The sequence below is a fragment of the Hylobates moloch genome, unplaced genomic scaffold (genome assembly GCF_009828535.3).
Source record: "Hylobates moloch isolate HMO894 unplaced genomic scaffold, HMol_V3 SCAFFOLD_2, whole genome shotgun sequence".
Lineage (NCBI taxonomy): Eukaryota > Metazoa > Chordata > Mammalia > Primates > Hylobatidae > Hylobates > Hylobates moloch.
The window spans coordinates 11,196,050-11,222,673 of NW_026652277.1; the positions used below are offsets into that span (position 1 = coordinate 11,196,050).

Sequence of the window (26,624 nt, forward strand, 5' to 3'; positions counted from 1 at the left end):
CCTTCTCTTACCACAAACTTGAGATTCAGACTGATGAAAAGGACAAGGGATCCCAGTGGAAACAAATACTTAACGAAAAATATTACTAGTGAAACCAACTAACTGCATTCTATAAAAGTGTGAAAATAACACTGATATAAACAGAAAAGAACCAAAGACCTTTGCAGTGAAGTAAGCTTCTGGTCATGAGAAAGAACTTACAAAAGTACATTACCAATTGATGGTAATTTCTCCACTGATTTTCAAAAAAAATTTAAACCACTATTAAAAGACAATGAATTTGAAGTAGGGTGGGGAATGAGAAATCAAAGTTAAATAAGCCTCAATTTTTGATGAAATTTTAGAGTTTAAGCATTTTCTTACTTTTGTGTAATTTTAAGATTGTGTAAGACATAGCAGTAAGAACTCGTTCTCCTTCAAAGATGTAGATATCCCATATTCTGAGGTTTAGTGTAAAGGGAGTCTATAATTAAAAGCAAAACAAAACAAAAATAAGGTTAACAGCTTCCCCTCACCTTGTATTTATAATTTTATGACTGAGTTTTGTAAATAAATACTTACACGATCAAGGAAACACTGAAAAAACCATTTCATTGTATAAAAACTTGTGTAGATTTCTTGAGAATCCTGAAAAAACAAAGAGCTCACAATTTCTGGATTGTAGCAAACTAAATTTAACAAAATAATACTAAGGAAAGCTGTTGGATGCAGCTATCAAAGCTAAACACATTTACTTCTCAAAATCACTCCAAGAATAAATTCCTCTTATGACAGGACTGTAATACAACACTTAGACTCTCTTTAATATATTTTACAGTGAGCTATCTTTGTTTTACTAAACTACTGGGTTTTATAGTAAGGCATATATATACAGTTCACTAACAACGAGTTTCTGTGACCCTGAAAAAATACTTTCTGTACAATGAAGAAACCTCCAAAACAACTAGGAGATCCCATATCTTTAAATTATCACATTGTTTGTATTATTAGTTTCAAAGAAGTTCAAATCCCTCAGTAAGAACTGTGATAGCCTATCAATATTAAATTTTACAAATCTAATGTTTTGTAAACAACTGGGAATTATAACTGCATAGTAAATGAAATGGATGACACTATAAATTAATAAGGTAATTGGACCAAAGACAATTTAATTATCCCAGCTTTTTTTGGGGGAGTGGGGGTAGGTGGGTATAAGTCAGTGTCACATCTACCTACCAAGTGTTGCTTAAGCTTGGACAGAAATTTGTTCAGTATTTTTTCATGATGTTCTTGAAACCTCAAGAGTTTAGGAAAACCTTGGACAAAAAAGCCTAGAATACAAACATAAAAACAGCATTTCATAAACAATACCAACAAAACCCTCCAATCTTAAAACGCAACATCTTTCATTTGTAACTGTCAAAAATAAAAAGAAACATCCAGCAGTTACCAAAATATTTTTTCTCCCTACCCAGGAAATAACCGTATATAAGCTTTGGGTATTGAAACTTTTAGCCTAGGATTTGTTTGCTAAAGATCTTCTATAACTTTGTATTTTTGAATTTAAAGGGAAACCTTCAAAAAAAAGAAAGGACACTGAAGACATTTATCAAGATTATCTGTTCTTTTAAGATATTGGGCCATATCTTAAATGCATATATTTTTAATATATTATTCCAACCCTGACTAGTTATTTTGTTTTACTCTTAATACGTTAAGTAACAATTTATTACTTTTTTTCAGGCTTACTCTAAGAATTTCATTAGTATAAAGTTTCCAAAGTTTTAAATCGCTTTTTAATCCTTTCCTAAAAAGCTATATTTAACATCTGCTAAAAACACAGGCGCTAGATGATCAATGTTGTATCAAAAATGGTACTTTATCCCGCGACTATACAATATAATCCATATCTAAGAAGTAACAAATTACAAATGGTTAGCATTAATTTTGTGTATTTAACTCATTGAACTTTACATCTATTTTTCTTCATGATATTCTATACAATCCATTAAAAAGAAAGTCCACTCAACAGACTTGATGATTCTTCTACATTAGGATCCAACCTGGGTTCCGTGCAACTCTGAAAGACGTTAACAGACGTTCTATGCTTTTGAAAAAGAAACCAGAGGACACATTTATATCCTCCTTAGATACTCATAAGGCATTTTAGCTTATTAATGTTCTTGCCTTTTAGACTTAATAAAACTTGTTTTTCTTTCACTCAGTCTCCCACATTCATGTGATCTTGGAGTCCATTTTCCCCCCAGAAAGTCTGTTGCCCCAAAATGAAACTCCATTCCACCAAGAATCTGAGGCACACACTATTGGGCAATGGTGCTTTATCATCTACTGGGCAGAATTATTTCTTAACTAGTTCTCAGTTTTCTAGGGTGTGTGTAAAAATTTCCAGAGACGGAGATTCTATTCCTCCTTTAGTAATATTTTTCAGTGAAATGGTTTCATTAAAAAAAAAAAATCCATATCTATCAGTGCCACTTTCATGGTCAATGTGATAGGAATGGAAGTTGAAAAAATTTCAAGAAAAGTCTGATTTTGAAAAAGTCAATAAAGTTCAGTAATAACTAGCTCAAGAATGCTAAGAAACCTAACAGTTCTTCATTTTCCACTGATGTTCCAGATCTCATATTTTATATTTTCAGCCTTAGCTTCGATTCCATACATTTATAAGTGAAACCACCTTCACACTGGAAATGCAAAGTACTGAGGTAACCCTTTGTTATAACATTTCATAGGCAGACATAGAAACAAACAAGTCTAACGGTAAGTGTAAACTTACCCTTAATAATGAGCCAAACTGCATGCTAAGTGTAAATGTTAGGATAGTAGAATATTGTTTTATAGGTTAGTCTAGTGACAATAATTGCTGAAGGTAAGCTATCAAATAGGTTTAAAAGAAATGACCATTTCCTAAAATTGGACAGTCTTGCACATAATTACACACCACTTAAATTTGCATTCTATTGTACCTCAAGACAGATCAGCAACACAATCCCAAGGGAAAGCAAAATAAAGACTGACAGGGAAGAGCGGCTTTCTTCAAGATGCCTTTTGGAATGATATTGCCTACTGGATGGCAACTCAATATAATAACATGTCTTACTTTTAGAGTCTATTTACTAGATGCAAAGTGCCCAGACCCAGTTACCATGTAGATGGTATTTGTTAAGTAATTGGCAAGGAACACTAAGGTAGAAAGACAATTGCAAACACATACATACCCCCCTCACTCTTACACACACACATAATATCCTCACATGGTCAGAGTGTGAGACTTCACAAACCATGGGCTATAGAAAGTCATAATTTTGAAAATATTAAAACAGTACGTTAAATATATAGCAGGTTCCCCACCACACAAAGCTTATTCACAAACTGAACTTGGAAGATCCATTCTTAGAATAACTAGTGTTAAAATTATTTTAAATTTGATATTAATACTTAGAATAACTAGTGTTAAAAATTATTTAAATTTGATGGCACTGGGAAAATAATTTTGCAATATATGAACAAATGCCACTTTTATTTCCAAGACAAGTTGTGATCTAAGGGTGGGGCTGTAGCTCACACCTGTAATCCCAGTATTTTGGGAGGCTGAGGCGGGAGGTTCACTTAAGTCCAGGAGACTGAGAGCAGCCTAGTCAACATAAGGAGACCTCATCTCTACAAAAAAATTAAAAAAATTAGCCAGGCATGGAGGCACATGCCTGTGTGGTTCCAGATACTAGAGAGGCTAATGAGGCAGGAGGATGGCTTGATCCCAGGTCAAGACTGCAATGAGTCACAATCACGCCACTGCACTCCAGCCTGGGTGACACAGCAAGACCCTGTCTCAACAGTTGTAATCTAAACTCTCTGAAATAAAGTCCATTGCTTAATTTGGCAAAAACAAGGAAAAAGTTATTATAAACGGGGTTAACTTGAAAACCAAAAAATCAGCGGGTTCTGAGATACAAAATAATCGAGTGCCTAGAACACGTTATCAACCTTTTATTTAAAGTGGAACCAATTTTATGCGAAAAAAACTAAAAACTACACTTGAAATATAAAACTACTTAATTATTACCTTTCCTTTAAAAACCTAAGTGTCGTTTCTCAATTATGGTTTTTTTTGACAAGGTGTTATACATCACAATATCCAGTCAATGGTAAACATTTCACTGAAATAATTTCATGACCATCTAAAAGTTTTGATTAAAAGCATCTTTTATTTCTCCAAATAATATACCTGTTCTTAAATTCCTCCAAACCTAAATTAGTTTCTTTTGACCAAGGGCAAATAAGGAAGAAATTTAAAATGCCAGCAATATACCTTGGAGTAAAGACAAAGGAAAATAAATGTAAATGTTTTAGAAAAGTTCAATAATGAAAAATGAAAGAAGAAACTAGTAAAAAATACTAATGAACTCAACAAGCCCTGATACATTAAATTTGTTGTATGTAACTCATGTGAGCATCTTTGGTTTTGTTTTAATCTACCTTTTTCCCTACCTTGATTGTTTAGATAAAGCACAGGGTTTTCTTACCATGCATGGCATGTTTAGGGCCTGAGAAGAGTTTGACCAGGGCCCAGAAGGCGTCTTCCTCGTTCATATACATGAGGAGTAAAGCTGTGATCTGGCTCATCCCCTGACAATACCCGACTTCCTGGGGAGCGAAGGGGAACACAGAAGCTGGGGAGTTTAGTCGAATTACATGCATATGTACAGAGAAAAAGCTACTCTATAAAAACCAGAAAATGCCTACACACATCGTTTAATGGTCCATTCTAGAGACAAATACTATATTCTTTACAGTATTACGCCACATAAGAGAATAAAATTGTACTCAAAAACAAACGTACAAGTACAAAGTCTAAATTGCTGCATATTTTTATTGGACTCTGTTCAATACTGTCACACTTTCTTTAAAGAGGGTTAATATTTATTTCACTTTATGTATGATTCTTAGCTCACTATTCCTCTTCTTTGCTCAGTTGCTGGCAAAGTCTCCCCTCCTACAATACCCAGTATGCTGTCATGTCTCCTCTAGATTTCTGAACCCTTAAGCAGACACATTTTGGGATGCCCATGCACAGTCTATGCCTCCTCTCTAAGAAATACCCACTCTCCCCATAGTCCCTGCTTATGATGTGGCCTTAGAGATTCATGCTTTTGCCACAGAAACCACAGCTAATGGACCAGAAGAGAATAGCTGACCCCAGGAGAACAGTTAGTTGGTTGCACTGACTCATCAGACACTCTCTAGGAAATGTGAACAAAGAACAAAGCCAGAGACTGTAATCAGATGGGGGTATATGCTGGAACAGAATGCTCACACTGAGTCCGTGGGTGCAATCTGAGCCACAGTATAACTGGCCAGTATGCAAAGAAAGCAACCTGGAAAGAGAAACAGTGAACTCAAGAGTTCACAGAGATCATCTGAGATACTGAGTGGCCCCCAGAATGGGAGAGATGGAGGGTGCAGCTTTCCTTCCCACCAGACGCTTCCCACCTTCCAGCTCCAATTCTGGTGAGGCCCAACTAGTGCTTCCTTCCTATGAGATGTCCCTTTAATAACCCCTTTTTAACTTTTCCTAGTTTGAGTGAATTTCTGGTCTTATAATTTAAAGGTTTTAACTACAATAGAAATTATACATCCCAAGGTTCAAAGGTCCTCCCGGGGACCTAGTCAGCAAGTATTCATTTAACACCCACATTAAAGTTCAACACAAATTAATCTATCCCAGATTATCTTCTCCCCCAACAATGCTGAATGCCTTAAGAACAGCATGTCTATTACCAAAGAGTTTAGCCTCCTCCTGGGGATAGCCAGTAAGGGCATAGTTATCTTGTTTGGACCTCACCTAACAGATAAAAGTGATTGTGAAAGGTAACCTCCTAAGAGCAAAGAGAGTTATAAAAAGCCAAACAAAAATTAACCAAGCCACCCACTTCCCGTCCTTCTACCCTGTATATCTGCTTAAAAATAAAAACAAAACAACACAGAACATTACAAAGCAAAACAACATGAAGGGGAGAGAAAAGGTGAGACTCACTGGCGTACTGTGGTCATATTTAGGTTCTTTCACTTCAGAATCAGCTCTGCTCTAAGGCCCTAGGGTTATCACAGGGTTTCAGCTTAAAAAGATCCACAGAACTAAAGAGACTGTGGAGACCACCTAGCTCTGAGATGCAGAAATGTGCCACAGGGCCCTGTTAGGTAGGGAGTGCCTCAGAATACAACTCAAAGACCTTGGGCAGGCAGGCACCAACTTACCGTATTATAAATAGAATAGGCAGCAAGAACATGGAATAAGGATTGTTGCCTAAAGAAAAAAATTTACATTAAATACAATTTAGTAATTTCACATATTTTAAAAATTACAAACTGAAAAAAAAAACCAAAGACTGACTGAAAACAGATAATCCAGATAAAATTACTAATGTAATAAATTATCCCAAGTTCAAATTCAAACAACACTCTAAAAAGTCTAAATTCAAGACTAGATAATATTCATTCTGAAAGGATTTATACCAAGAAAACACAAAAGACCAAAATTCCTAAAATTTGTTGCCCTCTTTTGCTGATCTATCTCACTTTGAGACCCTTCTGATAGAAGCAGCTGGCTTGACAGAATGGTGGAACGGCCTTTTGAAGGCTCAGTGACATTGCCAGCAAGGTACAATACCCTACAAGGCTGGGGTGATGTCCTTGGGATGCTGAATATGCTCCATATCAGGCTCCACTTCAAGGTGCTGTTTTCCCATAGCCAGGATTCAGGGATCCAAGATTCAAAGGCTGGAAGTAGGAGTGGCTCCACCCATCATTCTCTCTAGAGATCTACTAGCAAAGCGTCTGCTTCTTGCCCCTGCAAGCTTGGGTTCTGCTGGTCTAGAGATTTTAGTTCCAAAAGGAGGAATGCTTCCACCATGAGACATAACAGTGATTCCACTGACCCAGAAGCTGAAACTGCCACCCAACCACTTTGGGCCCCTTATGCCTCTGAACCAACAGGCAAAGAAGGACATGGCAGTGTGGGCTGGGGGGATTATCCTGATTACTAAGGGGAACATGGGCTGCTATGACACAACAGACACAAGGAGGAGTACATCTGGAATGCAGGAGAACACTTGGGGCATCTCTTACTAATATTACTGAGCCCTGTGATGAAAGTCAATGGAAAACTACTAATTCAGGCAGAACGGCTAGGTCCAGATTTTCAGTAAGGAAGGTTTGAGTCATCCCTCTAGGTAAGGAACCACAACCATCTGAGGTGCTTGCTGAGGGCAAAGGGAATATGGAATGGGCAGTGAAACGGGGCATTATAAATACCACCTGTGACCACACGCCCAGTCACAGAAATGACTGCTACAATTGTTATGAGTATTTCTTCCTTATTTTGTGGTAAATATGCTTGTATATATACCAACAAATATTTTCTTCCTCCCCCTTATCATCCAACGTAAGGTATCTTAATAATGGTCAACTTTACACCACAGCGTGTAAGTTACAGGATACTAAAGCAGAAGTATGCTCATCTCCCAAGGACTTGGCATCCTCATGCGGGGAAAGAATTAGCACATTTCAGTTGTGAGCAGAATAGTGGTATCATGTTAGGTGGAAGGATGACTTGGTTACTATCTTACTTGGAAATTAAGAATGGTTTAAGGTGGTGTGTGTGAGTGCCAAGTTGACAAGGCTGGACTGCACTGGTTGGCTTTGGGTGTCAACTTGGCTAAACAACAATCCCCAGATATCCAAAACACTGATCTAGGTGTCACTGGGAACATATTTTGTAGATTGATAAAAATCCATAATCTGTTAACTTTAAGTAGGAGAGATTATCCTAGAAGATCTGGGCAGGCCTCATTCAATCCGTTGAAAGGCCACAAGGGCAGATTTGAGGCTTCCCTGAAGAAGAAACTCTGCCTGTGGCCAGAAGCTTCAGCTCATGCCCGAGGCCCAGACTGTCCTTTCCAATGGCCTGCCCTGTGGATTTTGGCCTTGCCTAATCAGCCCCGACAGCTGGAGAAGCCAATACCTTGAAATGTCCTAACATGTATCTCCTATTGGTTTCTGTTTCCTGGTTAGACTCTCTGACTGATACAGAGATCAGCAAAACTGTACTTTTCATTTATAAGTTGTCATAGCAATGATATATCAATTCATTAATTTCTCATTTCATTTCATTTCCCTTTTTTTAAAAAAAGTTTCATTTATGCATGGGGGTCAAGGTTATAGAGATATATTTATCACTGACAAAGTTTTTACACACTCTGTCATTCTTCTATGACTTCTAATAAAAGTATCTACCATATTTCTAAGAATTCCCAGATTATAAAAGGAGTCTTTACCAATTTTATAGCACGTGCTATGTCAAAGGTTAAAAAATTTAAGTTCAATTAGATCTTAAGTTTCATACAACATGGACGCTAATGATCTGCAAAAGCTTAAACCTTTAGGACCTAAATCGAAATTACAGTCTATAAAGGCATTCTAATTTTAAGTTAATAAAGACTACTTATAAATGCGATTAACATTTCATAATATTAAACTTTACTTACTTAACACCATATCTGTCTCTAAACATAATGTGGTCCCGAAATGTGCGGTTGACATCCAGGTCTATTTGTCTGATGTCAGGTGAACAGCCCCGTGCTCTGTGTTTTAATTTCTGAAGAGAAAAAGAGAGAAGAGAACAGATTTTTATGGAAATTAGTTGTTGAAAAGTCTATGACAAATAATAATTCTCATTAAAAAGTTTTTGGTTTAAAAAAATCATTCAATGGTTAAAAAATCAAAACCATATATATAAAAAGGTAACAACAGAAACTTTCCCTCCCCTCCATTCCCCCATTTCTCCTACTCCCTGCTTCCCCCTCTTCCCCTACCTTCCTTCCCTTCCATCCTGTCTATCTAGTTAGATATTAATTTAGGATAGAGAACTTTTCAGAGTTGGCATTACTGAACTATGTGAAAGCTCTTCATGGCTGAGCCATGCAGTCTATTATGATTTCTTGTTTCTTTCCAGGATGATGCTTTTGTTTTCCTTGAAGCTAATCATTGCCTTTTTTCTCAATTTGCTTCGTTTCCCACCTAATTCAATCCCAAACTCACTATAAATGGTATAATCTCCTCGGGTGATGTTCCAGTAGAGTAGGTGTTCCACCAGCTTCATCTTGCTGTCTGCTGCTCCTACCTGTGTGGCCTGACCTCTGGATCTGCTCCTGCCTGTACAGCCTGACCTCTGGGCCTGCTCCTGCCTGTACAGCCTGCCTCTGGGCCTGCTCCTGCCTGTGCGGCCTGACCTCTGGGCCTGCTACACAGCTCAGGCCTTGGAGCCTCCCTTCTCCACCTGCTGGGGTGGTTTTCTCTCATGTTGGGCCCCCTGTTTCCCAGTCTCATATCTTTTTTTTCTCGGGTTTTTCCCTTGCTCTGCAGGAGCACACTCTTTAGTAGCTCCTGTGAAAGGCTGTATGGAAGATAAAGTTTTTGAAACTTTGAATATCTGATCATTCTACCCTCTTATTTAACTGTTTGGCTGCTTTAGAATTCTAAGTTGGAAAATATTTTTGCTCAAAAGGCACAGCTTCACTGTCTTCTGGCTTTCAGCGTTGCTATTCTAATTTGTGTTTCTTTATGTGCAATTTGCGTTTTCTCTCTAGAAGCTTGTAGGAGTTTCTCTCTCCATGTTTTGAAACTTCACATTTCAGTACTGGGTTTGGATCTATTTTTATCCACAGGGTTGGGCACTTAGTGAATCCTTCCAATTTTAAAAACTCCCACCCAAATCTTTCAGCTCTCAGACATCTTCAACAATTCACTTGTCAATTTCTTCATCTTCCCCTCCCTCCATTCCCATTTTCTTTTTCTGAAATTCTTATTATTACAGTCTGGGAACTCCTAGGCTATCATCTAATTTTCTTGTATTTTTCTGTATTATTTTACATCTCTTTGCTTGTATAACTGACATTCTGGGAATTTCTTCAATTGTCATTTTCAATTAAGTTTTTCATTTCTAATATTTTTTATATTCATAAGCTCTGTTGTTTTTGAGTGTTCCTTTTTATAGCATTCTATACTTGTTTTATGGATGCAGTATCTATTTTTCTCTGAAGATATTAAAAATAGTTTTTTAGATTCTCTTCTTTACACTATAATCTGTTTCTTACAAGCTGTTTTCTTCATTTGCTTCCACTTGTCTTTCATGTTAGCTCCCTTCTTCAAATGAACAGCGATACTTCGTTTTCTGCTTTTGTTTAAAAGTGGGACACAAAAAAGCTGCATGCCCGGGTGAGGCTTCCTGACTGTGATCCTGCTCGTGGAGGGACGTGGCCAAGCAGTTGGACTGGGGTTCCCTGAAGTCAGTACCTTTGGGGTTATTTTCTTATGCTGATCACATCCCCCAGAGAAGGCTCTTCCAATCTCCTGTCAGGAAGACAAGCACCTGGCTGCCAGTGATCTGGGAGGTGAGTTGAGGAAAAAGGCTGGACTGTCCAAAATTTAAACTACTCAACTCCTCTGCTTTCATGACAGCAGCTCACCCTCAGCAAGGTCTGCGTTTTCCCCAGTCCAGAGGCCCTCTGTTTCATCCTTGCCAAATAACAAACCTCCGATCTTGGGCCAGCACTGAGGGGGCTAAGGAGCTCTAACTGCTTCTGAAACAGACTTTCAACCACTTCTGTGTTTAGCTTCACCTCCACTTCCAGAGGTTCCTGCAGTTGGCAATTACCAAGACTTATGGAGATTCTGAGCTATTAATCAGGTTGCTTCTCCAATTCCCACTGCCAGCCTAGGATTTAGCTTCCTCAGGTTTGCTAAGTTTACTAAATGTCTGTCTGCATTCTCATTTTCCAAAACTGGTAGCTGTTAAGCATCTTCCATTTTCTCATTTCTGTGGGTTTGCCTTTTTATAATAAAAACTCTGCTGTCAATTTAGTGGCATTTCAAGGGAAAGGGAGCTAAATGAGTATGTTGAATCTCCCATGTTTAAACAGATGGGAGATTAAAATTTAACCATGTTTAATATAAATAAGAATTTATATACATATGTTATATTGACCCATTTACCATGGGTAATACGGACTTCTGCTTGAATCAATTCCAATAAATACGTATAAAAACATAACTGTTCCCAACTTCAGCTAAAAGTGGAAAGAAGGCTATCTGGGCATGTCTAGAATAAGGCTATCTGGGTGTGTCTAGAATAAGGCTATTTGGGCATGTCTAGAATAAGTATGTGTATGTGAAGTGTTTTATGAGTCTGTGTATTTTTGTGTATTGAAGCTCAGAGAAGGGGCTTCTGCAGCTTTTTAAAACAGGAAGAGCAGCCACAGTATGTTTCAGAATTCTCAAGACAGATGAAGACATTTAGAATATTAGAATCATATGGCCACTAAAATATTATCGTATATTATTTCTGAACAAGGTGGTTCAGAAGATATTATAAAAATTTAGCTTGAAAAATAAATCTGTACATATGTGTTCTCTTCCATCTTTTTTTTTTTTTTTTTTTTTTAAAGATAATGGGCAAGGCCAGGTGCGGTGGCTCACGCCTGTAATCCCAGCACTTTGGGAGGATGAGGCAGGGAGATCACAAGGTCAGGGGATGGAGACCATCCTGGTTAACACGGTGAAACCCCGTCTCTACTAAAATTATGAAAAACAAATAGCCAGGCATGGTGGCAGGTGCCTGTAGTCCCAGCTACTCAGGAGGCTGAGGCAGGAGAATGGTGTGGACCCGGGAGGCGGAGCTTGCAGTGAGCAGAGATGGCGCCACTGCACTCCAGCCTGGGCGACAGAGCGAGACTCCGTCTCAAAAAAATATATATATATATTGTTCTACAGGCCTCCTTGTAAAAGATGAGATGTCAAAACACAGGAAGAAAATGTTTGACAAGACATGATAAAAGAAAATGCCTTAAAATAAAAGTTAATAGGAAGGCAAAAAAGACCCAAACGTATCTATAGTATCAGTTCCTCCAGAGGACAAGAAAATCCATCATAAAAAAGGCCTCATGATGGAAGAAAAGCCCGGGTAAGTATGTAAAAAATAATAGGTCAGAAATATTATTTATGTCCTAAAATGTTTATAAGCTAATGCATGGAATGCAGGAATCAAACGTATTTTTTACTCCTGAATGAAAAGAGGTAAACAATTTCTACAGTTACCTTTGAGATTAGGTGGGCTGAGATCCACAAGTGTCACAGTAATATAAAAATAAACATTTTATTTTAAAAAATGGGATCAAATGAACCCATAAACCTGAGGGCAGAAGTACAGTGGGAAGCATTTAGATAAAAAAATTAGCATTATTGGCCAGGCACAGTGGCTCACACCTGTAATCCCAGCACTTTGGGAGGCCAAGGCGGGTGGATCACGAGGTCAGGGAGTTCAAGACTAGCCTGGCCAACGTGGTGAAACGCCATCTCTACTAAAAATACAAAAATTGGCTGGGTGTGGTGGCGGGCACCTGTAATCCCAGCTACTCGGTAGGCTGAAGCAGAGAACTACTTGAACCTAGGAGGTGGAGGTTGCAGTGAGCCGAGATCACACCACTACACTCCAGCCTGGGCAACAGAGTGACACTCCGTCTCAAAAAAAAAAAAAAAAAAAAAAATTAGGATTATCGTTGAGTTTGGGCCTACGAGATTACTGAGCCACACTAAGGCTGTGGATGAGGCTGTTTTCCACTATGGTCTGATCCTATACCATCTGTAAGGTATACTGCTAAATTTAAGACAGAAAAATAAAAATGAGATAAAATAAGAGGAAAACATATTAGATGAGAGTAGCCAAGACAGCTTGGATTGTAAATCCTACCCCTGCCACTTGCTAACCTTGGGGTGAAAAGTCACTTAGCCTCACTAAGCTCAGTTTCCTCATGTGTAAGATAAATATAATAATGACAAAACCTGCAGCTTGGCATGGTTCCAGGAATTAAATGAGGTAACTCCCATAGAGCACTTAGACATAAAAGTACTCAAACAATGTCAGCTTTCTTCATGGTAAAGTAGGTACTTTAGTTTAAAATACGGCAATATGAAGCTTCAAGTTAAAACTAATCCGATCCAAATTGGAGGGAGATCAGGGAAGGTCTTTGCAATGTGCTTTGAAATTCACCAATCTTTTTCCTTCCTGTGGAAAACAAAGCCCCACCAAGACACCTCCTACTCCATGAAGTCTTCCTGGACCATAAAGGTGATTTCTTTTCTTACCCTCTTTTCAACTCCTACTTTTAGAGTATTTATCACAGACTATTATTAAATATTTCTATGCAACTATGTCTCCTCCAACCTAGAAGAAAAGATGCTTGCCACTGTACATATTCATCTTCATACGTTCTTCAATACCACCCATAGAGCTTTATGGGGACAAGAAAGGACAAACAGGCCACCAGAGGAACTTGAAGGACTGAATGCTGATAATATGCTGGGTCCAAATAATTTCACCCATCTGAGAAAAGTCTCGGCAGATTAACAGAAGGTTGTAGTTTTATTCCTACTGAAGTTCCAGTTCGTGGAGGATGTGTGGAGAGAGAGAGAAAGAGTGGATGAGAAAGGAAAAAAAAGTTGGCTAAATAATGATGCTGGGGGAAACTCAAATAGCAAAAATAATATTGACGACAGTGTTGAAAATTATAGGCTTGAAGGTACTGGCAGGCAAGTCATTCTTTTGTTGTAGTTGCTGTCAGTTTTTACTAAATGGTTCTCTTGTATTAACTGGCCATCTGATAATTTTATTCTATATAGGAAAAAGTCTAAAATATAACTGAAAACTAGAGTCCTATTAGCAGGCAAGCTGGGTTGAATAGTGTCCCTCCAAAACTCATGTCCACCAAGAACCTGTGACTGTGACCTCGTCTGGAAACGGGGCCTCTGCCGGGGTAATCAAGTTAAGATGAGGTCATCCTGGATGAGGGTGGAAGCTACATGCAGTAACTATTGTCCCTATCAGGAAAGACACACATTCACAGGAGGGAGGACAGCCAGGTGATAAGGAAGACAGGGATGGAGCGATGCCAAGATGCATTAAGGATGGCAGGCCACCATCAGAGGCTGGAAGAGGCCAGGAAGGTTGCCTCCCTAGAGCCCTGAGAGAAAGTGTTGTCCTGATGACATCTTAATTTTGGACTTCTGTCCTCAAGAACAGTGAGTGAGAGAGTTCTGTTGTTTTAAGCCACTTAGTTTGTGGTACTTGGTTACAGCAGCCCTAGGAAATGAATACAGCATGTAAATAAAGTGCTTTTTTTCTTTCATTTTCTACTTTCATTATTTAAACAAATACTGACAGAGCACCTACCGTATGGCAGGCACACTGTACTAGGTGCTGAGGTTATATTTTATATTATGTTCTCTCAGACATCATGTCCTTTGCCGGGACATGGATGGAGTTGGAAGCCATTATCCTCAGCAAACTAACGCAAGAACAGAAAACCAAATACTGCATGTTCTCACTTATAAGTGGGAGCTGAATGATGAGACTACATGGGCACATGAGGAGGAACAAAACATAGTGGGGCCTGTCAGCAAGGGGTGGAGGTGGGAGGGAGAGCATCAGGTGGGGCCTGTCAGCGAGGGGTGGAGGTGGGAGGGAGAGCATCAGGAAGAATAGCCAATGGGTGCTAAGGCTTAATACCTAGCTAATGGGATGATCTATGCAGCAGACCACCATGGCACACATTTACCTCTGTAACAAATCTGCAAGTCCTGCGCACGTGTACCCCTGAACTTAAATCAAAGTTGAAAGGGAAAAAAAAAGTGTTGACTCCCCGCTAAAAAATAGCAATTTTTATTTTTTCCCATTTATTCCACATTAATTTTTTGTACATATTTTCTAAGGAACATAGTTCAAAATCTATGGGTCTAAGATTCTTAGATGTAAATCTCTTACTCCTTTCAAAGGTTAATAGACAATTTAGGTTCAGAAAGGGTATAGCTACAAGATGACAAGGAGATACATTTAAAGCACTACCTAATTTAAGAAAAAAATTATTACTCAGTCAAAAGTTTAACTTATTAATAAATAATAAAACCTCGAGATACCCTAATAATCTTGGGGCAAAGTCATCTTTTTTTCATGCTAGAAGAAAAGAATTGTACACAGCAGGTGTTGATTAAACTGAATTCTGCTGCTCTTTCCCACCAACTCTCAAAGTGATGCCACAAATCTCTTCATAACACTATGTGGCAAACAAGCAGCTATAATTAGGTGTTAGTCCATTTCCATGCAACCATGTCCCAACACTGATCATTTAATTACTTTAATTGATCATTTATGTATTTGAAAAGCACTTGATACTTATTGATACAGACAATAATATTTTTACTGAAGTATCTATTTAAAATTTAAGAAGTATTTTGCAATCAAGAAAACAAACAGACCTCCGAAACCTCCAATGCAATATAATTTTAAGTGATCATATGAATATCTTATGTCACCTTGAATGCTAAAAGAAATGGATTTTACTTTTTAATTTCAAAATAACGAGTTAGCTTTAGCTACTCACACTATACAGGTCCCTTGTTTCTTCTTTCATTTTAGGGATCTCAAGAAGGAGGGCCCAGACTTCACCTCTGAGCTGGAGTGGTATTCCTTTGTAAATTCGCCTATGAAACTTATTAAAAGAAAAAGAAACTGAAGGTTACAAACTAACAAAAACTTAGACTAGTCTCTACAGTCAATCTTGCTAATATTTGTTAGCATTGTATTTTCAAAGCATCTATGGCAATTAATTAATACATTTCAACATGGCACATTGAGATACTGTCATCTCTATTTTTAAGATTCTAACAGGGAAACACAGACAAAGGAGAGAGTATAACAAGAAATTGTTAAGAATGCCCAATGCATTAGAATGTTCAGGCCATTACGGAAGTGTCCTTTAAGTGGTATGAAAGCAGTCAGTGCTCTTTTTAAAGGTGTGAACATCTGATTTACACATTCCCTGATGGTATAATTAACTTCTTACACACTTTCTTCCTAAAAGACGTTCCAAACAACCTAAAAGATGTTCCAAACAGCAAAAAGGTTGTCTTGTCCCCAAAATATCCTCATGGAACGTAGAGTGCTGTCTAACTCCTAATCTCTTTCCTGCCACCTTTTCACTGGTCTCTCTAGAAGATACCAAGCTTCTCCTCATCTATCTGGAAACTCGGTTAATCCTACCAGCAATCTTCAGTGTTCTCTCTCTCTCACTCTCATTCCCCTCCCCCGCCCTTTCTCCTTCTTTTCTCTCCTCTTTTCACTTCTTGCTATTTCTTCAGGAAAACTTTTTTCTTTTTCTTAAATGACGTTGATGCTATCTGATAAGACAAAAACAACGATAAATCTTCATCAAGGAAAGACATCACTTTTGAATGGAATTAGGCATGAAACATTGGTATCATCAACTCCCTCCATCATTGAAAGTGTACTGCTATTGCCCTAAGAATCTTTTTTTTTTTTTTTTTTTTTTTTTTTTTTATGAGACGGAGTCTCCCTCTGTCACCCAGGCTGGAGTGCAGTGGCGCAATCTCGGCTCACTGCAAGCTCCGCCTCCCGGGTTCACGCCATTCTCCTGCCTCAGCCTCTCCGAGTAGCTGGGACTACAGGCGCCCGCCGCCACGCCCGGCTAATTTTTTGTATTTTTTTAGTAGAGACGGGGTTTCACCGTGGTCTCGATCTCCTGACCTTGTGATCCGCCCACCTCGGCCTCCCCAAGTGCTGGGATTACAAGCGTGAGCCACCGCGCCCGGCCTGCCCTAAGAATCTTAAGTTCAATACACCTCTCTGTCTTCTTGTAATTAATTTTTTCCTCAAGTCTAATTACTCAAAATAACATAAAACCTATTACGGTCACCACAATGTTGTGCATAACACTTTGAAACTTAAAAATAGATGTCCAAACAGGGAAATAATTAAATAAATTATAGGAGAAGCCTCTCAGGTAAGAACTGGTACTCTTATGATCATTGTAATATACTTGAATCTTATCGTTCAGAAAATAAGATGCCAGTTCTAATAATTGAAATATTGAAGAGCTACAATAACCAGTACACAAGGCTTTAACTATTACACTACTTAGATTTTTTTAAACTAAAGCTTTAGTGACTAAGTCATAAGGCAGCTTTAAGAAACTTCGATCACATGGTTGAAGGTGAGTGACAAAGTCAAACAACTTTTATTATAAAACAGTGAATACTGTAAAGTTGATTCAAATAATGACTTACGAAATTTGTTTTTTTTTGGTATAAATATAGTATGCCTCAAATTTGAAATTTCAGTAGATAGTGACTACAGTCATAGAAATTTTAATCCCATGCGATCACTTTAACTGGAGGAATATGTACAGAAAGGCTTCAAGTTGACGATAAAACTAGACTCACAACATTTGCCACATGCTCGACAAACTGAGTGTGGTTAAAAACACATGAATTTAAGACTTGTTTTCCCAAAGGAAGTTATGATCTATACCACTTCACAATTATAGTAAACTGTGATTTTAAAGTAATATCATCTACAAAAAGTCACTTCAAATTATCTTCTAAACTTCTAGAGTAAAGACGTCGTACTGCAGGCAACTGATTTGAGTAACAGAAAGTGTAGAAATCACTGCAAATGCTAAAAGTAAAATTTTAATAGGAAAGTGTAATATGACTGACTTCAGTGGACCCGAACAAGTAAAATAATGACATTTTTAGTGAGTAACACAAGTGCTCTGACACTTATTTCTTAAGCTGTATTACTTGAAAAGCCTTCAGACATTATTTTATTGCTGTTGCTCAATTCTGTACTCAATAATTGTACATAAGTTACTGTCCATCATTTACCTTAAAGTTAAATCTACATTTAGGGAAAAAAAACTCCATCAAATTGCTGTGATTACATTAAAAAGTAGGAAATTTGGGGGTGGAAAAAAAAATTAATGGTCCCTGTACTAGTACAGAGCTAAAATTAAAAATCAGGTACATATGGGAAAGGTTAAGAAAGAAACATTGATACAGTGTCATTATCATCACCCATGGCAACAATTCACCCAAATTTCTGAGCATTTACCATGCACAAGAAACTATTTTAAGGAACTATTTAACAACTATTAGAAACTATTTAACAACTATTTAAATAAGAAACTAGTTAAACTGTTTATTTTATCCCTTCCCTTTAAGCTATTTATGGATATTTACCTCATTTAATTATACCAACAATTCTATAACTTTAATTATACCAAGAACTCAATTTTACCGACGTAGAAAGTGAATCACAAAGAGGTTAAATAACTTGCCCAAAAGCAAGCACAAGATGTTACAAAAGATGACTGATTTTACAGTCCATCAAAAACAATGTCCATGGCACATGGTTTTGCCCAACTGGACTTACTAAAATACATGGAATAGTGAACAGGAAAGTATCAAGAAAGCCCAAGAGCAGAAAGCACTAAAATAATGATAATATAATTACACCAAAAACTTAAAAGGAATATAAAAACGTTGTCTTTGGAATCCAAGCAGTAGGAGGCGACAAAACAAAACATGTACACAAAATCACATATAGCAGAAAAAGAATTAAATTATAAGACCCTAAAATAAAAATTTTCTAATTATGCTGTTTTTCAAATACTTGTACTGTTACATGACAGACTAACATTACAGTTACACGTCTTTCTTCACAAATTTTCAACTATCATAGAAGTTTTACAAACTTTATAAAACAAACTAGGAATTACCTTCATCCAAACAACAGTTTGGATGAAATTTGCTTATTCCCCAGAACAGTAGTCCAGTTTACAGTTGTTGATAATCCTTCAACTGACAAAGTGGCATTTCATCTTTTCTACATCAGCCCCATAATGTAGGTTCGGTGGGTGTTTTCCACTTAAAGTGTAAGTAAAGCAAGATACAGAAGAAAAGTATCTGCCCTAAGTCAAAAAGTTCCACCTTCTTATTACAAATTCGGGGACTTTCTGCCAAATCACACTGTCTTCTAAAAATTACTGCTTTATTAAAGTGGCAGAATTTATCAGTAAAAAGTGATAGCTGCTTGTCCTCAGCTCACAAACGAACATCATTCATTCATTCTAAAATGATACTTGTAATGAATGCCTGCTTTGTGGCCAACGCTTATGAGGTCCTGGGCTACAAACATGAAAAAGATCTGTGGAGCTCACAGTGTACTGGGAAGAGAAATATGTAAGCTGATAATTATAACTTAAACAGAGAATCCTTTATCATAAAATACAGTCACATACATGAACTGCTAACAGTGCCGAGCATCATACCCTGACAGGGGAGGTGGTGGTAGAGACAGACTCCCCAGTGAGCCAGAGTGGTAAAAGAAGGATGGTGGGCACCACACTGTCTGGATCTGTGAGAGAAGCTATCAGGGAGTGGCTAGCCCTTCTACAAAAGGATACATACAATTCTAAGAGAGAACTAGAAAACGGTTAGGGACAAAGTTGCTGGGGTGAGCGCCATGAATCTGCTGTGATGGTCACTACTTATGGGTCCAACACAGGGACTGTCATCCTGAGCCTATCTTAGAGATAACAGAAGAAAGGAGGAACTAATCCTGTGTGAGAGGTGGAAAGGATTTCCTTTAGAGAAAATGACAATAAACTCAATACTGAATAGGAATGTGCCAGGAACGGAAAAGTGGGGGTGGGAGCAGGGATGTGGATAATGATGAGTCTGACAGTAATAATAACAATAGTTAAAGAACACTTTCTGATTATTTATTATGAGCTGACACTATGCTATGTGTTTCTAAATTAACTTATTCATTGTAATATTACTGTATCCCTAAAGAGGTAGGTACTATTATTACATATCCATTTCACAAATGAAAAAATTAAGACATAGAAAGGTTAGGTAACTAGCCCAAAAGAAACTGTTATAAGAACTGAAATTCAGTCTGAGTCTGACTTCAGAATCCATACTCTTAACAACCATGATAAAGAACTTCTACATATTGAATTGTAACATTTCAGTATTCCAATTTGAAAAGTATCACCTTTAAGATTCTTCTACAAATTTGTTTCATGGGTATGATACATAAAATCTTTAAGAAGTCTACAGTAGTCCCACAGAAACATTTAAAAATCTATCAACTTAAAAAAAACATTCCAACAAATGACTAATGTTTTCAGTACCTTTTTCTAAACCTTGGTGATTCAAACAGTGACAAGTGTGCAATCCATATCGTTATGACTGCCAGTGAGTAAACTTTTCAGCCCAGCAAGTCTGGCTGAGTTTTGTGCGAGTGTGCGCCATGAAACAAAGGCTCACTCAAGCTGCTTATGCCTTTTACTGCCTCTCCATTTTCTCTAATCATCCCTGCTCCACTGGCTCCTTTGTTTCTGCCTTCAAACAGCAACAGGTCTCCCAAATCTGCATCTAAAAAAGTTTTAAACCATCCACAAGGCCCTACTGTGTTTTATAACTACATTCTACTTCCCTGACAGACACCAAAAGAGAAAGCTGGCATAAAAGACGGTACAGTTAAATGAGCTCTAAGTCTGGACATTCTTTTGCTTGTTGCTAACAAGCTGTGTGACCTTAAGAAATTTATTTCTAAGCAATATGCCTCCATTTTCCAGTCAGTTAAGTTAAAAAAAAAATGGCTAATATGGTCTGAAAGGTCCATTCAATTATTTGACCAACAAAAAATATGTGTATTTGTAGAAGGCACTTTGCTGTGACATAGCTTAGACACAAGTATATCACAACCAGTTAAATCATAATGGTCTCCACTTTGAACAGAGATAACTTCACTTCATAGACTATATTTTTAAAATACAGGCTGGGCACAGTGGCTCATGCCTGTAATCCCAATGCTTTTGGAGGCTGAGGCAGGAGAATCATTTGACACCAGGAATTCGAGAACAGCCTGGGCAACATAGCAAGACCCTGTCTCTATAAAAAAAAAAATTTTTTTTTTAATTAGCAGGCATGGTGGTGCTTGCCTACAGTCCCAGCTACTTGGGAAGCTGAGGCAGGACAATCACTGAAGCCCAGGAGTTGCAGGCTGCAGAGAACTATAATTGCGCAACTGCACCCCAGCCTGGGCAACAGAGACCCTGCCTCTCAAAAAAATAAAAAATAATAAAAAATAACAATACTACTGTACATAGGGAGGCAGTCACTGTGAGAACAGAGGCAACACAAACAACCTTAATGGAATTTTTTTTTTTTTTCATTAAAGCTTGGGTTCTAAAAATCCAAATATTCCCTACCAGAGCTATATTTTTATTTCAAATATTTTTAGAATTTCTCTGTATTACTACTATATAAGTAAGGAATCTGTGGAGAGAAAACATACTTCTCCTTGAAAGACAAGAAAAAAAATGCTAGTTTTTAACTTGAATGCAATTTAAAACTAGGTGTGAATTGAAAGCAGTAATTCTTTTAGAAGGTTCATTCTGTTTCACACCAAATTGGGCCATATATATCATCAAATCATTCTAGCATTATAGTTATCGGAGAGTGCTTCAAAATTATACTTCAAAGAAATGGCACTGCTAAAATCTCTCTTAATGGGAACTGCATTAGCCAGACTTGCTGTCAGAATAATAGCCCGGTAGAATTGCTCATTTTTAGAGAGGCTTACATGCTTTCATAGGCATATGTATACCAATGAATAACATAAAGCCATATAATTCTACAAATATTTTATTAGAATGAATGTGAGATTAAAGGATAGGTGCAATGCATTGAAATCTACCCTGTAATTACCACTTGAGCAATCTTTCCACAAAGATGTAAAGTAGTTGTCAAATGTAGGCCAATCTGAGACTGCATAATATTAAACAAGAGAACAGATGTTGTAACTAATATCCTACTTTGAACCGTGTCCTCTTAAAAACATCCTGAGTTCTAAACCTAATGCTAAAACAGACAGTTAATAAAATCAATGACCCCAAATGAACTCACCCTTGATGAAAATAAAGTAATATAAGAACCTGACTAAGGATATTTAGTATGCTCAAAAAGAAAAGGCTCATTAGTTCTGTAAGAAACCCATGTCAAAAAGATTCCTATGGTTAAGTAAGTTTCATGTGATTTAACATCCCTCTTAAAAATTCATACCTCATATTAAAGACTAAATAATTCTACAAGAAAGAAATCTTGCTTAATTTTGTTCAGCTCGGGCTTTCCCAGCTTTATTTAACCAGAGAGCCCTTTCCTCATTTAATAATAAGCAACATATACTGACTGCATACTAAGTGCTTGGCACTATTCTACGCTTTACATCAACTAACTTATTTAATCCTCACAACAAGCCTAATGGGGTAGGTAGTACAGCAGAAAAAAGTTAAATGCCTTTCCCAAGGTCACGTGGCTAGTAAGTGGCAGAGCTGGGGTTTGACCCATGATAGTCTGCCTCTTCACCATCAGGCTATACTACTGCTTCTGTGGAACTAGTAGAACCCAAGAAACTCCTGCTCCCTGGAATTCTTATCAGCAAATGTTGACATAAGATAATTTGTATCTATACAAAAAGGGAAAAGAAAGGATTACACTGAAAAAAGTGTGAGGAATGGACAAAAATCTCAACAGTTAACTCAGTTGTGTTTTGCTGGTAGAACTAAGTAAGATTTCTTTTTTTCCTTTAAAATGATTTTATTGTTCAGCCTTCAAGAAATTAATAGGGGTAGTTAACACTTACTGAATGCTTATTCTATGTAAGGTACAATGCTAAGTGCTTTACATGCATTAAATCATGAAATCTTCGTCCCTTTGAAATGGGACACTATTATCTCCATTCTGCAGATGAGGAAACTGAGGCTTAGATGTCAGTGGTTCTCAAAATATGGCCCATGAAATCAAAATGATTTTCATAATAAAACTATTTCTTTTTACAGTGCTGACTTTTGCACTGATCATAAAAAAGCTATGGTGAAACTTTAGCACTGATCATAGAAAAGCTATGGTGGTAAAACTACCAGCTCTCGGCACAAATCAAGGCAGCAGTAGTGCTGTACTGTGGAATCAGTGATTCCTCACCCCGTGTTTTACAAAGTCAGTTTAACTTAAGAATGCCCTTGATGATGCAGTAAAAAGTGTTAACTTGATTAAGTATCAACCTTTGATAGAGGTCTTATTAACAAGTAGTGATGAAACGGGAAGCACATACGGAGCTCTGTGCTGCACAACCAAGTGCAATGACTGTCTCAAGAAAAAGCGCTTACGATGAAATTATTTGAATCATGAACATTTTCACAAAACACTGTTATTGCTTGAAAGAATAACTAAGCAACTGTCACTCAAGCATGGGGTATTTGGCAGACATTTTCTCAAAAATATCTTAAATGAGCCTGTCACTTGAAGGAAGATAACTGATACAGTATTTATTGCCACTAATGATATCTGACCTTTCAAATAAAACTTACAGCTTTGGAAAACTTCTACCACCAGGAGCTTGACATCTTCCCACTGTTTAAAGACTTTTCTGATGAGACGCGTGGTGATATTAATATATGTATGTATTTTTCTCTAATTAACTTAGCACAAAATCAACACAAGGCAAAAACATTAAAGGGGAGGTTTGCTAGAAGCTTTTGAAAAAGGAGATTGCTCCTGCTTGAGGGAATGCTTTGAGAGGCCAGCCCTCTCTCTTTCTGAGCAGTATGACCTGTGGATACAAAGTCCGGAACTGCTCCAGTGATTCTGACCTCAAAGGGAAGCCAACCTCAAGATGGAGCTGACAGTGCAGAAGGCTGAGAAGAGATGGAAGAAACTATGGCACAGGCAACTTCATTAAGCAGATGAATTAAATCACTCCTGAACCCCATCCCACCTCTGAACCATCCAATACAGACTCTTAAATGTTGAAACCAATCTGAATCGGGTATTATGTTACTTACAATATAAATAAACTCCTAATTTGAGGCATACTGCTAAATTAAACCAAAATTTCAAAACCAAGTATGAATGTAACACTCTTATAATTAAAGAAGAACTTCTACTAGGAAAATCCACATTGAGTTTATATAGTTTCATTTGGAAATAACATTATTTTAAATTACCTTTTCAGTGTTCTTGTATTTTTCCCATCCTTTCAGCATTTTCAGCCATTTGGTAGTTCTTTCAATTTCCAGGTGCTTTTGCTAAAATAAAATTGAAATTCATTGTTATTGTTGTTCATTTCTTTACTTATGAGTTACAAAAAACTTCAAAGAAAATGCTGCTAAAAAAAGAACTAAAAAAGTTATGCTATATTAACAGATATCCTAACTTGTAAAAAGTTAAGATAATATCAGAACCGTATGAATACTAGTCCATAGCTAAAGATTAATAGGAAGTGCTCTATCTAGGTAAAAAGATAAAGATATTATTTAAATTTTCCAAGACTTTAAAAGTAACCAAAATATTGTGTATTCTACAAATTTCAACAAAATTTTTAAAAATATTTTGAAATATTTTACAAAGCAACAAAAACACTACTTCAAAATTTAATTCTCTTCTTTCTTATTTTACTGAATTCTAGTATACTGATGTTTTTAGTGAGAGTTTTTTAAAGGAAAAGTGGCTGTTTATTTATTTAATGGAAAGATTAATGTGTAAGTAGCTTTATGCTAGAGGAAAACTATTAAAAAAAAAAAAAACAAAAAAAAAACTAAGTACTAGTTGCTGCCCTGAGGAAATCTGACCAGGTGCTAAGGACAATGGATAAGGAATACACTGCGTTGTGGCAGGCACTGGCACAGGCAGGAAGGGCCACGGCAGACGGGGCAGTCAAATCCACCTAGGCATGCCAGAGAAAATGATCCCATAATGAGGAACAGAGAGATTATTAGGGCTTTTTTTTTTTTTTTTTTTTTAAATCAAATGCAATGTGGGAAAGAATGTTCCAGGCAGCCTTAAGAATGCATGTATTTCTGAGACAGCAGGGGCTGACAGCAGCTCCAAAGGGTTTACAAAAAAGCATCAGGACACCAGGCTGCCAAAGTTGGGAGAAGTCTCTTGCATGCCCACTCAAGTGAAATTCAGGGGCAAGGCTGCAGAATGGGGAAAGTGAGACGGAAAATGCTCGCTCTTCACTTCTTTGGTTTCCAGGAGAAGGAATATTTTTTCCTAATTACCTGGGCCCACGAATGTAGTAAGTATATGAATAAACAGCAATGGAAATACAAGTCTACTCAGAAAAGAAAATCATTCTGAGGATACATTTTATACTCAAGGATGCATGCTCACTGCAACCCCACGAGGTAGGAATGATTGTCACCATTTTACAATGAGGAAACAGAGGCACAAAGGGCTTAAGGGACTTGTCCCAAGTCACCCCTCTCGTAAGTGGTAGAAGACGGATTCAAAGCCAGGCAGCCTGGCTCCAGGAAGTACACTCTGAGCCACCACATCTCTGGCTCCCATCCTGTCCTCTGCCCTAGTTCAGGCAATCATCATTCCTGGATGGAAGTAGCAGCTCCTTACTGACTGTCTACAATCCAGCCTCAAACAGGCAGGCATTATGCTGGCAGATGGCATATATGCCTCACCACCACTATTTTTAGACCTAAAAGTACATAAAATTCCAAAGAAAATCCTGAATTTAGGAAAAGTATCTCACCAATGAGAATATTTTTATAGAATTTCAATTTTAGGCATATTCTTAAAACTCTCAAATTACCTAACTCTTTTTAAAATTTTTGATGGGTTTCTCACAATAGAAGATGAGCACTCATGAGCAAAAGATATTCTTTTATAATTCATATTTTTCAAAAGGCTAAGTATATTCCTCATTACATTATTAGTGATAAAATGTTGCAGACAGTTCCAGAAATATGTTTAATTTTAAAACTCAGTGGGGCACTGAAATCTAATTAATGTTTCTGCTAAATGTGACTTTAGAGAAGGCCAAGCTGTGAAAAATTAAGATTGATCTAAATTGCCATTTGGTATTTTTTGTTCTTCTGCACTTTCTCCCCTGACTTCTTCAAAGCATAATCCTTTTTTCCACCAACAGGAAAACACCAAATAATTCAAGCCAACCCAAGAGTATAATAACATACACTTTGCCAGGAACAACCCTGCTGAGATCTAGCAGGTCTCTTGCTATCTTTCATTTGTATGACCATGAATTATCTATGAATCACTTTAGGAAGTAGTAATTTTTTTAAAGGCACAGTTTTGCATTCTAATGCTTATCACATATACAAATTATTTTAAATGCTATACATTCCCACACTGCAAGAACAAAACACACACATACACATACAAAAAAAAAATTAAGGATCATCAAGTATGCTTTCCCCTACGGCAAAAAAATAAAATAAAATAAAATATACATTATACACACACACACACACACACACACACACCTTGGGAAGCTACAGGATCCTAAAATTATTTATCAGTATTCACTCAAGTTTAAGTGTTAACTCCATAATGCTGTCCGTTCAATAATACCAAACCTGAATGCACATGAAAGTCTTTCCCCCAATCATGAATCTATAATTCATAGATGAAATATACTTTCTCACCAAAGATGCTGAAGCTAACTATTCTAGCAACTGTTTTGAAGAAGTAACTGAAAACATATTCATATGTGACAAATGTGAACTTAAGTGCCCCCAAAAAATAAGCTAAGGAATGTCATCTTGCCATAGACTCAACCACAATAAGACAAAACTGGAATATAATAGTGTATTAGAAACTCCACTTCAAGTTCA

General features: G+C 37.3%; 1 protein-coding gene across 9 annotated transcripts in view; it reads right to left on the reverse strand.

Annotated features, from left to right (window-relative positions):
* The window catches only part of USP6NL (USP6 N-terminal like), a 150,986-nt gene that overhangs the window by 25,840 nt on the left and 98,522 nt on the right, over positions 1-26,624 (reverse strand). For all 9 annotated transcript variants that reach the window (XM_032155668.2, XM_058431416.1, XM_058431403.1 and 6 more), the window contains 8 exons: positions 23,982-24,062; positions 15,489-15,596; positions 8,544-8,653; positions 6,256-6,304; positions 4,524-4,644; positions 1,216-1,310; positions 562-627; positions 364-463 (listed from right to left, as the gene is read on the reverse strand). In XM_032155668.2, coding sequence (XP_032011559.1) covers positions 364-463; positions 562-627; positions 1,216-1,310; positions 4,524-4,644; positions 6,256-6,304; positions 8,544-8,653; positions 15,489-15,596; positions 23,982-24,062 — 730 coding nt within the window. The remainder of the gene's footprint in view (positions 1-363; positions 464-561; positions 628-1,215; positions 1,311-4,523; positions 4,645-6,255; positions 6,305-8,543; positions 8,654-15,488; positions 15,597-23,981; positions 24,063-26,624) is intronic.